The sequence below is a fragment of the Nicotiana tomentosiformis genome, chromosome 1 (assembly GCF_000390325.3).
Source record: "Nicotiana tomentosiformis chromosome 1, ASM39032v3, whole genome shotgun sequence".
Classification (NCBI taxonomy): Eukaryota; Viridiplantae; Streptophyta; class Magnoliopsida; order Solanales; family Solanaceae; genus Nicotiana; species Nicotiana tomentosiformis.
In genome coordinates, this window is record NC_090812.1 from 124,222,348 (window position 1) to 124,237,034 (window position 14,687).

Sequence of the window (14,687 nt, forward strand, 5' to 3'; positions counted from 1 at the left end):
GTAACACCATTTGATACACTATTTACCTAACCTTGTGGATTAGAGATGGCATTCTTCAACAAGAATGATATAAAGGTGCACATAACTTCAAATGTTGCCACAACCTACTTAAGGTTATGAATTGGTGGCAATTTGCTGCCAAGTTTCCATAAATCCCACGTGGATGTTGTCCCCCCTAACAATTATCCAAATCTCATTTAAATAATTATCCATAAAATTTAATTTACAAGTTAATCTCCCACTTAAAAATCCATAATTACCCAATTATCTACATAATTAAGAATTATCTAAAATTACTTAAAATACTACTCACTTTTAACAAACATTATACACCTCACTATCATGGTCATGTGGTACCTTGTATGGCACTAGTACATAAATACCAGGTATTATAGCTTGGACCGTATTTTATCCCAAATTGTCAAATTTTGACGAAACTCATTTCTTCGATTCGCTTACCCTCACCTTCACGAATTTACTTATCACTTATTTGAAATAGCGTAATACTTATAATCTCAAAATAATCTCATTCCCGAGCTTATGTCAATTAACTTACGACGAAACTTTAACGTACAAAAATGCGGGATGTAACATCTCATTTTTGAGCTTATATCGATTTATTTGTGGCATACTTTCACGTACGAAAACATGGGGTGTAACACCATTCCCCCCTTTGGAAAATTCGTCCTCGAATATTGACTGATGCACTTATCATACTTTGTAACTTTTATCCATCCATTGTTGATTCACCTCAATATTGATCTATAATCTACCATTGATAACTTGACCTTTTATGTAATCACTAAAGCTCACGTTGCATCGTGGAACATTTGAAATGATTAGACTGATCCGCTTGGGGGCAATACCATGCTTCCATCACCGTATTTCATAGCATCCCAACGTGATTCATCCTATGGGGGTTATTCTAATCCCGTACAACTCATGAAATCCCCATTTTTTCTTCAAATCATAACTCAATCGAAGGCCCAAACGCCATCCTTTATCTACCACAATTACACCCTTATTCTACTACCAGGGCAGCATTCTATTTCTTCTAAATGCTACTAGTCTTAGACTCCTTTGAGTTCATTCAAGCTATACTGAGCTTTCTATAACTTAGAGAACCCATCAGCTCTCTTGTTTTCATGGGCTTAATACCGAGAACTTATCCATTCTCGTCACCTTCTCACTCACAATTTCTAATCCTTACTCCTGTCTTCCTAAAACCTTGTCGCTCTACCATACTTTAGCTCGCGACCTACACATATCTATTTATACTACTTGCAACCTTCCTTCAACTTGATTGCCCCATGATTGCCTTATGTTATTCTGGAACATCAAGCAAGACATCACATCGCCTCAAACTCTTCTTTACTCTTTTAACCAGACCTCTCGGTACCAATGACACCGTTATCATTCCTGGATACTGAATCCCAATGCTTCTAACCCTCTATCTGAAGTATGGATTATTCACAACCTTCTATACATGAGTATCTCGTACGTTGTTCACCTTTACCTTACTTACCTTAAAATCTCGCATGACATCTTCTATCTCTTTCATGACCTCCCTTCCACACAGGTATAATTTATATCCACAGCTTGAAGCCCTATTATAATACTTGCACCTCTGGTGTATACACAATCTGGTAAGAGCTTCATACTAACTTCTTATGAGGCCGGTACTCTTCTAACTGGCTTTGTCGTAAAGCCGTCATAAAATATGGTTGTTGTACTATCTCTCTTGTACCTCTGATATTAAGAGTAATTTTGCAATATTCTCAATCATGATGTCTATAACTTTCTGGTCCAATAATCAGACACCTAATTTACTTAGTTGATGTAACTCTTTAGTTTCCTCTTCCTTTTGATCGGCTTTTATGTAGGCTTAAGCTATCTCCTGATCTGCGGCTTTTGGTATTAGCTATTACTTTAGCCTTTCATGGGCGCTATGGAATATACATGATACAATCTTTTAACAATTCAATCCTTTGTATGATTATCAACATATATGCTGCATGGATAATACTTCGAACTCTTAAGTGCGTTCATAACGTAACTAACTCTGGATCATAGGTCGAATAATTCCTTTCATTCCTTCTCAGCTTTCTTTAAACATAAGCTATTACCTTTCCTAGTTTTGCTGTCCCCTTGTTGCATGCATACTTAGCTTATCTTAGTTTCCACGCATGCCGGAGTTTTCGTGCAACTCATATGATCTCAAATATTACTTTTGATTTTACTTCCCGTTCATTAGCCACAGTAGGTGCCACTTTCTTATGGAGTACATACAATGTTGTAGTGAGATTGTTGTCACAAAACCATTTCCTCTTTAGGTTACTGTGCTTAGGTTGAAGCCTTCTTCCTTATTTCCTCAGCTAGTCTTTCATTGTAGTACTTAGGGAAGACCCCTTGACCCTTGTAAAGTTGCGAGCTTATTACATCGTATACCCAACGGAATATTTGATGTCCTTCCTCGCCTATAATTATCCGTAGTTACTTACCTTCACACCCTTGTGCTTGTAGGGTTGCTTCTTAACTGATATTTTGACTGTCTTCCTAGTGGAACTCTCTTTTATTTCCATAACACTCATATGGTACCTTTAACTACCCCAACCCTTATCTAAATATTTCTCAAGGATCACGATATCATTATCTGCGAGACTGGATTCACTATGTTGGGGTTCACTATGTTTATCTTGTGCGATCTGCTGATTTGTCGGTAATCTTTTGTCTACCCATAACTAGGCTCTTCCTGAATCAACTGCTTACTATTTGTTGGCCCATTCTCATATCAATATTTCGCGTAATCTTTCTTAGGTTATTTCCTTTGTCTTAACTTACGTCTCGCACTGGCTCCTTATCTATCAATAACATCCTGGGCAGGAACCCTTACTTCCTCTCCTTGACGTCGTGTTTGCATAATGTAGCAAATCTGTAGGATTTGAATTAGTGTAATCTCATCCCTTTTCTCATTTTTATCGCATTCTTCCTTTACCATTCCATAGTTACTAGAATCACTTAATTCTGACTTAATGCCACATCACTCCATATTCCCCCCTTTAGGGGAGTACTAAGATTTAGTACTACGATGATCTACGTATAGATGTTTTACCTCTTCATCTTTGGCGTCATCATCGATGACCCTTACCCACCTTGCGGTAATCCTTCTTTACCAAGGATAACAAAATTCCTTACTTACAAGGGTGACAGTTAGTGTAACTGGCACACATAGTCCCTTAAGCTTAACTTTGCTCACATTGCTTGCTTTAGGGAAGCGTCTTCCTGAATGAGCTTTAAGGGTTATTCTTCTGTCGTCCATTCTATTATCACTGAAATGAAATCTCTAAAATTCTCATGATGCCGACTATTATCAAATAACTCAGTCCCTAATTCATGTTTAGTTTATCTTGTTCACCAGCCCATACTGATTTCTATTATTCTGGGGTTCTAACTTTTCCTTCTGGTAATCACGTTAGAGTCACGAACTTATTTTTCGAAATGAGGATATGAAATTATGGCCTATACTCTTTTGTTGTCTCAAGGCCTGACACCTCTCATATTTTCTTCCCTTGACTATAGACTCTGTAATACTATCAATTTCAATTTCAATTTTGTTTTTGATCTACCGTTGTCATCCATGTATCACATCTTACTCATAATGCTTCATTAACTCTCTTCTGATTTCCCTGCTAACATTTCTGTCTATCACCTTATTCTGAAAACTTCAACAAGACATGTTTTTGCTTTTAGCTCCCCTTGCTCCATCCACTGGCTCTTCGGGTTGCCTAACATTCTCTCTCTACTAGGGACGGGAGCCATACTAAGATAATATTTATCCCCTCAGGATTCCAGTGCCTATCTTTGAACATCCTAGTATTCATATCTAGCTGTACTATTCTAGAGTGCACCATCTAGGTGTCTCACAAGGAGATGTATTAGTACATTTGCAATATCCTTCGGAAATGTCAACTAACGCAAACAATCCATCCATCATTTTGGGTTACTCTAATGCCAGCCGGATCCTGATATCCCGTCCTCCTTTTAATAAACCATATATGTTAGCTCCCATAGGGTATATCTGAGATGGGTGTGGCCGATTGTACATACATCTGTTATTGTTGAAGGTAACTCAAAAGGCTTATATTTCTCTACCTGAATTGTAAATACTGATAATCTCCATTGACTGGGCGCCTCATACCCTTCTTCACCTTGCTTCTTTTATTTGTTGAAACTTGTATCCACCTTCTAAATCTCTCATTACTTTTCACCATATGGGTGGATAGGTATTCTTACTTTAAGGCTCCTTATCAAGAAGCTTACACGTCTTAATGCACACATGTTCCGCTGAAGACCTCACATTTACTCATCATAAACATGATGCAAAATCGAGTTCCTCTGACTTAACTCTTCCACGACCACATGCAATCCCTTACCAACTGTCTTTTTGGATGCATGCATCATCGTATTATGAATAAGATAGAGTTTAGGAAATTGAGTTCTTACAACTGAGCTCTACCACACGATATAGAGTAAGAATAAAGAGTGACAGTCCTAAATTCCTTGTAGCCTCCTGCTTATATGCGTGGTGCACAACACACCCATAAACAAGACTCTACTAGACACGGCTTGTAGACTCCCTAGGATAGAACTGCTCTGATACCACTTTTATCACGACCCAAACCAGTGGGCCACGATGGGCACCCGGCACCTTACTCAACCGAGTACCAACGTAATGTATATTTCGTATGACGATCCAACATGATATAGAATTTTATGCACATAACATACAGGCCTATAAGGCCGACTTGATCATGTGTACATTCAAAATATAGGCCGACAAGGCCATACAATCTTTCATATACATAACATATATCTACAAGCCTCTGAGAGTACATAAACGTCATAAGTCGGGATAGGACCCCGACATACCAATCAATACGTGTCCAATGCATACTGACCAAATAGGCAAATCCGGAGCAAATGGAGCGCACCAATATCTTCCACTAAGCTGATAGCGTACTTGGAGGACTCTCAACTTGATCGGGACTTGCAAGCATAAAACGTAGCGTCCCCAGGCAAAAGGGATGTCAGTACAAATAATGTACCGGTATGTAAGGAATACAAATCACTAAACAATAGACATGAGAGAAACATGGAGTAAAAGACTCAACATGTAAGTCTGAATAGCTCTGTGAATTATTTCATATTTATAATGTCATGCATATGCGTATAAATATCATACCATGCATAGGTATATGCATTCATAACATCATCAAGCATCTAAGGGTATCCCATCATATCATCTCGGCCACTGTGGGCAAATCATCAACGTATACCAACTGATCAGGTGGTGGTGCGTATATAACGCTGTAACCTTCCCCATATCCTATTTACATATATATATACATATATATACACGTATATAACATCATCTAGTCATGGGTCAATGTGCATGTATAAATGCATGAAATGCATATGAAATACGTTAATGAGATTTCTCGGAATGTCATAAAATCAATATGCCTGTCAGATAAACTTTATCAACTACGTATTTTTCTGAGACCCATGAACAGAATATATGATAATAATTCACATGGGGAATCAAGAATATAGACACCCCTATAGAGTCATTTATGAAAATGGTGTGTTTACTCGTTTCATTTGTATCGTATGGATCATGCCAAAAAGAAAGAAGGGATAGCCTTAACATACCTGAGTCGATTCTCTTGACAATCCCTCTAACACACGTCAATCGCGATAAAACCTCTTCGTATGAATTTGATGATGCCATTACATAATAATGTTGCCATTACATAATAACATCTTCGTATGAATTTGATGATGTTTCCCTTCATTATCTTGTAGAGATACAAGTATCTCACTTAAGTGATTTTGAAAGGTTGAAGCAACTCACGTTGCTAATGCATAATGCAATCCTGTATGGATTCTTGTTCTAGCTTCATCTGTACCTTGTTATTCTCAAAGTGTAACACCATTTGATACACTATTTACCTAACCTTATGGATTAGAGATGGCATTCTTCAACAAGAATGATATAAAGGTGCACATAACTTTAAATATTGTCACCACCTACTTAAGGTTATGAATTGGTGGTAATTTGCTGCCAAGTTTCCATAAATCCCACGTCGATGTTGTCCCCCCTAACAATGATCCAAATCTCATTTAAATAATTATCCACAAAATTAAATTTACAAGTTAATCTCCCAGTTAAAAATTTATAATTACCTAATTATTCACATAATTAAGAATTATCTCAAATTACTTACAATACTACTCACTTTTAACACACTTTATACACCTCACTATCATGGTCATGTGGTACCTTGTATGGCACTAGTCCTTAAATACCGGGTATTATAGCTTGGACCATATTTTATCCCAAATTATCAAATTTTGACAAAACTCATTTCTTTGATTCGCTTACCCTATCACCTTCACGAATTTACTTATCACTTGTTTGAAATAGCGTAATACTTATAATCTCATTACCGAGCTTACGTCAATTAACTTACGACGAAACTTTAATGTACAAAAATGTTGGATGTAACATCTCATTTCTGAGCTTATATCAATTTACTTATGGCATACTTTCACGTACGAAAATATGGGGAGTAACACGCACGTGCTGGTAGACAGGCTGACGGTTCGCCTTTTTAGGATCCTTGATCAGCGAGAGTTGTTGTGCTCCACTTGATCCGAAGTTGTTATTGATTTTGGTACGCTATTTTTGTATGTAGATATGGATACGACGGGGTCCAGTCCTGTCCTTCATACAGTTGTACACTCTATTAGAGGTCTGTAGATAGTCATGTATAGTTGGAAAATATATTGCCTTGTCGGCTTCTAGTTTTGGATATATAGTTGTCTATAGCAGCCTTGTCGGCTCGCCCTACCATATTTTGCATGTATATGTATATATATTTTTTGGACATGTTTTCCTCAAGTATGTTATTCACGTGATTCAATAGTTTATTGACAAATGTTATTCATGACCTACCCTTAATTCATGTTTATATTTAAGCGCATGCTTAGGAGTGTTCGACAGGTAGGACTCAGGCACTCATCATAGTCCATCGGTTTGGATGATGACATATACCTAGGTTAAGGTTACAACCCTAGGCTTTTCTCTATTTGATAAAACTTCAAAAATATTTCAATTATTACTCGTTTGTTAGCTTAGTCAAAAATCCTTAGTAGTTTAATTAGCAAATATTGATACACAATTTTTATTTGGAATTTAAATTTAGTTATTTTGAGTTGCTCTCTTAAATATTGACCTTAACACCCAATCTAAACTCCTTATGTATTCGATTCCGAGTCGCGTTGGGTGTTATTATTGTAACGACTATTTCATATTCCTATAATTAGGGTGTGAATTGGACGTGATTAGGTTACCATGAGCCTTGAGGAGATTTGATATTGTATGGGTTATTGTGGACAGATTCACCAAGTCTGCATATCTCATTCCGGTCATGGCTTCCTACACCTCTGAGTAGTTGGCTCGGATTTATCTTAGAGAGATTGTTTTCCTGCATGGTGTGCATGTGTCTATCATCTCGAATCGAGGCACACAGTTTACATCACATATTTGGAGAGTAGTGCAATGTGAGCTGGGCACGCAGGCTGAGTTGATTGTGGCATTTCATCTAAAAATGGACGGGGAGTCTGAACAGACCATTTAGATCTTGGAGATTATGTGGAAGGCATGTGTCATTGATTTTGGGGATTAGTGGGATCAGTTTCTACCGTTAGCAGAGTTCACTTACAATAACAACTACTAGTTGAGTACTCAGATGGACCCGTATGAGGACATAAATGGGAGGCAATGTATTCTCCTGTTAGTTGGTTTTAGTCTAGGGAGGTTAGGTAATTGGGCACCTATCTAGCTCGTGATGCTTTGAAGAAAATGAAATTGATTCAGGAGCAGCTTCGTACAGCCTTGTCCAGACAGAAGAGTTATGCTGATAGGAAGGTTTGCAATGTAGCTTTCATGGATGGTGAGAGGGTGCTTCTCAAAGTTTCGCCTATGAAAGGCATGATGAGGTTTGGGAAGAAGGGCAAGTTGAGCCCTCGGTACATTGCTCTATTTGAGGTTTTGGAGAGAGTAGGTGAGGTGGCTTACATGCTTACTTTTTCCCCCAGCCTGTCGGGAGTTCATCCTGTGTTTCATGTTTCCATGCTTCGAAAGTATCATGAGGATCAGTTATATGTGTTGGATTTTAGTTCAGTGCAGTTGGATGCGAACGTGGCTTATGAGGAGGAACCAGTGGCTATTGTGGATAGACAAGTATGGAAGCTGAGGTCAAAGGATACTGCATCGATGAAGGTCTAGTGGAGAGGTCAACCGACCGAGGAGGTAACTTGGGAGACCGAGCATGATATGCAGAGTAGATATCCTCATATTTTTAGCATTCCAGGTATGTTTCTAAACTCATTCGAGGATGATCGCTTGTTTAAGAGTGGGAATGGAACAATCCGGCCGGTCGTTTTGTATATTTGAGCCACGTTCCCCTATTTGATGCTTCGAGTATTTGTTTTTCTTTGTAACTTGGGGGGGTGGTTGGTTATGTTTTAGAGAGTCTTAGATTGAATTGAAAAACTTAGTTCCAATGTTGGGAGCTTAAGTTATAAGAGTTTACCGATGCTTTACTTTTGTGTAAACAACCCCTGAATGGTATTTGATGGTTCAAATTGGTTTATATGGTGATTTCCAACTTAGGTGTATGTCCAGATTTGGATTTGGAGGTCCCTAGGTTGATTTAATTCTATCTGGGAAAACTTGAAAATTTGAAGGTTTGGAAGGTTGATAGGTTTCATCGGGAGTTGACTTTGGTATTATCGGGTTTGAATTATTTATCCGGGAGCTGGAATAGGTTCGTTATGTAATTTGGAACATGTGTGCAAAATTTAAGGTGATTCCAAGTTAATTAGACATGGAAGTTAGATTAGTTTATTAAGCTTGAATTAAGGTGCGATTTATGATTTTGATGTTATTTTGTGTGATTTGAGACCTCGAGTAGGTTCGTGTTAGGTTTTGGGACTTGTAGGTGTGATTGGACGGTCTCTAGGGCCTCGTGTGTGTTTTCGATTGATTTCAGATTGTTTGGTATTATGTAGGTATTTTCGTACCTGCGAGGTTGGGTCTGCAAGTCCGAGTCCACAGAAGCAGATAGTGGGGTCACATGTGCGGAGAAAGGCTAGGGTAGGAGGAGTCCGCGGATGCGGGAGGCCTAGTCATAGAAGCGAATGCATAGGTGCACTACTTGGTCCACAGAAGTGGAGGTTTGCCCGCAGAAGCGAAAGGGCAGAACTTAAGGGGAATCCGCATCTGCGAGGTATTTTCCGCTGATGCAGTACCGCAAAAGTGAGCTTTTTGTCCACAAAAGCGGAATCGCTAGGCAGAGTAATCTTTGCGAGGGTTTAGTTTATTTTATCATATTTTGAGATTGGGAGCTCGGATTGTGGCAATTTTGAGGCATTTTTTACCACTTGGATTGGGGTAAGTGTTCTTGACTCAGATTTGATTTGATTTCATGATTCCATCTTTGATTTTGGCCTTTGGTTGATGACATCTAAAAGAGAAATCATGAGTTTTGGCAAAACTTGTCTAAAGTGAAACAATAGAGATTTGGATCCCGATTTGGAGTCGTTTTGGATGAAACTTATGTATTTAGACTCGTATTGGAATATGTGTTCAGGATTTGTGACTTTTGTCAGGTCCGGGAGGCGAACCTGAGTTAACGTTTTAGTTGACTTTGTGCAATTGATTAAAGATTCAATCTTTATTGTTTGGGTTCGATTCATATGGCTTTATTTGACGTTATTGTGTTGTACTTGGCTAGATTCGGCACGTTCGTAGGTTGATTTGAGAGGAAAGGTTTTTTTGGGAGATTAGAGGCTACCAAGAGGAGGTAAGTCTCTTGGTTAACCTTGTTAAAAGGGAAACCTCTAGGAATTGACTTGTTTGCTATATGTTTAGGGTATTTAGGGTAGTATATACGTGATGGAGAGCATATATGCATTTACCAAGTTTATATCATGACCGGGGTAGAATTTGGGATATCTTATGCTTTGTTTGACTATATGCTCATTTGATTCATAATTTATTTGGCTTATGTGATGCTCTCTTATTCATTCTAGAAATATGCCTAGGCTTATGATCAATTGTAAATGCATGAGAACTCATTCTGGATATGTTAAATTGCTTAATTGCCCGTAGTCACATAGAGAACTCCTGAGCACATATCCATATCATAATTATTAAGTCCATGTGCACCTTTCATCTATAATTCTTGAGCATATTTATACATTTTGAATATTGTATACGTGATTTGGGCTGAGGATTTGGCACGAAGGATAAGCGTGCGGATGAGATACAATTGTGGCATATTGGATAAACCTCTCTTTGTGCTTGGATTTGGATCCATTCCTCCTGAGTCAGGTGATAAGCCATGTTAATTTGGGCCCTGTGAGCGTGGTCGGTACATGAATTTTGTACTAGGTCGATATATGGATTTTTTATTGGGTTATGTGATACATGGATTGTGTATCAGGGTACATGGACCTTGTACTGATTGAGCATGCATTCTTATAATTTAATTGTTTTGAAGTATTTATTTCACCGAAAATTGTTACTTCACATTTTTATATGCTAATTGGGAGTTCTGATTCGGTTATTTGAGCATGTTATCTTTTATTATTATATCTTAGCAGTGATAGGGTTATTTCTGTGCTAGAAAAGCATACTTAGTACCTTTTCAATTGCGGATATTTGTGATTCCTTGATATTCATGATATTATTTATTGCTTCAATTCTTAATCTAGTATTACATATGTGTGGCAAGTATTCGGAAGCATCTAGCCTCGCCACTACTTTTTCGAGGTTAGATTTGATACTTACTGGATACCGATTGTGGTATACTCATACTACGCTTGTGCATATCTTTTTGTGCAAATCCTCGGGTGGGTCCTAGCAAAGCTTCCAGATTTGAGCTTGGAGACTATATAGAGACTTAGGGAGAGCTACACTTCATGGTTTTATTGCGCAGTTCCTGAGTCTTTATTCTTTTCTTTTATTTCTGTCTACTGTATTTCAGACAAATGTTATGTATACAGACATGTTCTCATTTTCGTAGTTTGCTAGTATACTTGTGCCACCTATTCTTGGGGGCGTGTTGTATTGGACATGTTTCGTCCTTTTTTGGGATTTTATCGGATATTACTACTGTTGTGGACCATTATTGTCTTAATTTATGAAATATGTTTTTGTTAATTATAGGAAATGAACTTTGAGTGATTGTGAGTTGGCTTGCTTAGCATGTTCGGCTAAGCGCCATCACAACCTCGAGGTGGAATTTTGGGTCATGACACTAAAACACGTAGCAATCAAGTCAAATTCTAGGGGTTTCCCTCTTAGCAAGTTTAGTCAAAAGACTTATCTCCGCCCGATAAGCTAAAAATCACCAAAGATGCCAAATCGTTAGATATCCAGCTCCAAACAGCTCGAATCTAGTAATATACAACCCAATATCGTCAAACAAAGCCATAAAATCAATCCCAAACGATAAAGTTCAAATTTTTAATCAAATACACAAAGTCAAGCAAAAAGTCAACCCGATCCCGCATTCCGAAATCCGATGAAAATCACAAATCCCAAATACGCATTTGAATACGAGTCCAAATATACAAGTTTCATTCAAAACCGATTCTAAATCAGGGTTCAAATCTCAATTACCCCCCCCCCCCCACCCACAAATTGTACTTTAAAATCCAAGTATTTAGGTGTAGAAATCCATGGAAAAACATGATATGAAGTCAAATCCAAGTGTAGATCGCTTACCTCCAATGATGTAGTGAATTTGCTCTTTAAAATCTCCCACTCTCGAAGTCTATGACTCAAAATATGATACAATAGATAAAAGTCCTGAAATCTTAACTTAAATAATCTGCCCAGGTATACATATCGCGATCGTGAAAGCCAAAATCTGCCCAGCTGAAAACTCCTCTTTGCGAATGAAAAGACACACTCGCAAATGCGGTCCATGCCGAGATAATCCTACGCAAATGCGAGACGCTATCCGCAAAGTCAAACCTTATGCATGGTGCTACTTCATCGTGAACGCGGCCCTTGCATGCAAACACGAAGCTTCTGCTTCCATCCCTCCGTGAACCAGACTCCTTCCTCGTGAACATGAAAAAGAAAATCCGCCTACCAGCTCCCCCTTCTCCCTGATCACAAAGCACTGCTAAACTGCAGAAAACCAGTAACTCCAAATAAAGGGGAAAATGATCAAAAACTACCTCGAATCACACCCGAGACCCTGGGACCCGGTTCAATCATTCCAACAAGTTCTAACATCTAATAAAAACTTGTCAAAGAGCTCAAAATACCACGAATAACATCAAAACCAAGAATCGACAATCAAAACCAATCTCTTAATTTCAAGAATATCAAACTTGCAACCAAGTGTCCGATTTTCAAGCCAAACTAATCTGTATTCCAACCGAACTTTGCACACAAGTGCCAAATGACATAACGAACCTACACCAAATTCCAAAATAACATCTAAGCTTGATATTATCAAGGTCAACCCTCGATCAAACTTATGAACCCTCCCAACCCACAAATTTCCAACTTTCGGTAAATAGATCCAATACATCTTAGGAACCTCCAAATCCAAATCGGAACATGCACCTAAGTCCAAAATACAATACGAAACCTATTGGAATCGTTAAATTACCAATCTGAGATCGTTTACATAAATTTTAAATCATGGTCAACTCTTACAACTTAATCTTCTAAAAAATGACACTAAGTATTCCAAATCACCCCCGAACCATCCTGAAACCAAACCAATCATCCTCGTAAGTTACAAAATAACAAATAAATATACAAAAAATATCAAATAGGGGAACGAGACTCAAATATATAAAATAACCGGTGGGATAGTTACATACGTAAAATAAGCGTATGACAAGAAATGAACAAAACAGTTAGTAAGCACTATCAAGTCATGTTTTTATTTGCAAAAGAGGTACATATTCAAAGTTTCAAACCTAAATTGCAAAAGACACATGTTCAAACTCTTGAAAATTGTGTCTTTTGAAAATGATTGTTTTTGTGACCCTTAGTTATTTATATAAAAAAATATCAAAAGGGCTTTGATTATTCTTTAACCAGTACTCTAGTCTCTATCACTTGAACACATATTGCGAGTAAATGAAGAATATTAAGTTGAATTAGCATCATTAAAAGGTGCCAATGTAGGTAGATATATAAATTAATAATAAAAGGAAAAGAAAAAAATTTAATGCACGGGATGCTTCCGGTAGCGATACTTTAACTACGTTTGTGCACATTCTTTCATCATTTTGTGTATTTGTTTGTACACGTACAATTTCATTTTTTGTTGCGGTTAAACATCAATTAGGTCGAACACTTGCTTATACAATAAATTCCTTAAAGATTGTGTCTTCTAGAATACACACCTATTTACGCAGGTTCTATCTTATGTAAGATGACACCTATTCACCCCTCAAATCAATTCTTTTCGTCCTCTTATTTATTCGTAAAATGGTACAGTTGAATTTGTAATGTGGTTTATAAACACGTAAATTAAATTGATCTGAGAAATAATATAATAAAGGACAAAAGTGAGTAAAATAAGAATAATTGAAGAAAAGACAAGCCTGTACTTTTGAATTGATCTCTCCGGAGACAAGAACAATGCCAAAAACTTAATATTAGCATGATAGAGTTTTTTTGCAGAATAAGAGAATAGTATTAGCCTTTTTTCATACAAGTAATTCGCCTCCTTCAATTAATACAAATTTCTCTATTTATAGCTAAATTAGGGGAGACAACACCCTCAAATCATGCTCCTTTTTAAGGCGAATAAAGACCCCTCTTGATAGCTGCATAATGATTGAGATTAAATGCCATGATTCTCTGTAACGGTTGTTCCTTTAATGCTGCCGTCTTCAACTGGTGCCCTGATTTCGAATCCTCTTCTCCGATTTTACTGCCTTCGGAGCTTATCCTACACCAGTCATATGTTTGTATCCGGTGTCAGCTATTTACTGACTTACCTCCTATCTGGTTTATTGCCATATGTCAACTCGAAGAACATCCACTTGTCATCTGTTAATTTTACCCAATACGGATAGTCCCCCTACTTTTCGGTGACTCAACTTGATGTGACTAGAAAGTATATTAGACCTTCTCTGTTATTGGTGGGAAAGTTCTTGAATGGTTTCTAACACTTGAAAGGACGCACGTCTCTTTGCATTTAATAAACTAAACACGTGTTGTCCTACGATTCAATAAGTATTTTCGCAGTTACCTAGGTAATGATATCATTGCATTGTGCCACCTATAAACTTCTCCCCTTTTCAATACTTTCTTTTGTTTTTAAAACTTTCTTCTCCGAGTCTTCTTAAAGCTTTCCTGCAACCCCCATTTTCTCAGTAAACAAATTTGTACTTTTCATCATCATGTCTTCTGTTATTTCTTCCACCGATAACACATATTCTACCCCCAAACAACATGACTTAATTTTAACTTTTTCATCCATCAGCACTGGGACTTGCATAGGTGGCGGCCCATCATATAAGAACAAATTTAAGAAACATGATGATGGACCTCCCTCTACAAACACAATCATCAC

The 14,687-nt window shown here is 37.6% G+C and overlaps 1 protein-coding gene across 1 annotated transcript; it reads left to right on the forward strand.

Moving 5' to 3' along the window:
- Positions 1-7,927: 7,927 nt before the first annotated feature.
- On the forward strand, positions 7,928-8,353 carry LOC138909138 (uncharacterized). The gene has a single exon (XM_070200304.1). It carries the CDS (start codon positions 7,928-7,930, stop codon positions 8,351-8,353), a length of 426 nt encoding a protein of 141 aa, XP_070056405.1.
- The last annotated feature ends 6,334 nt before the right edge of the window (positions 8,354-14,687 follow it).

What these genes read in the sequence shown, in the direction of transcription:
- LOC138909138 (XM_070200304.1), top strand. Translation starts at nt 7,928, where the DNA reads ATGAAATTGATTCAGGAGCAGCTTCGTACAGCCTTGTCCAGACAGAAG.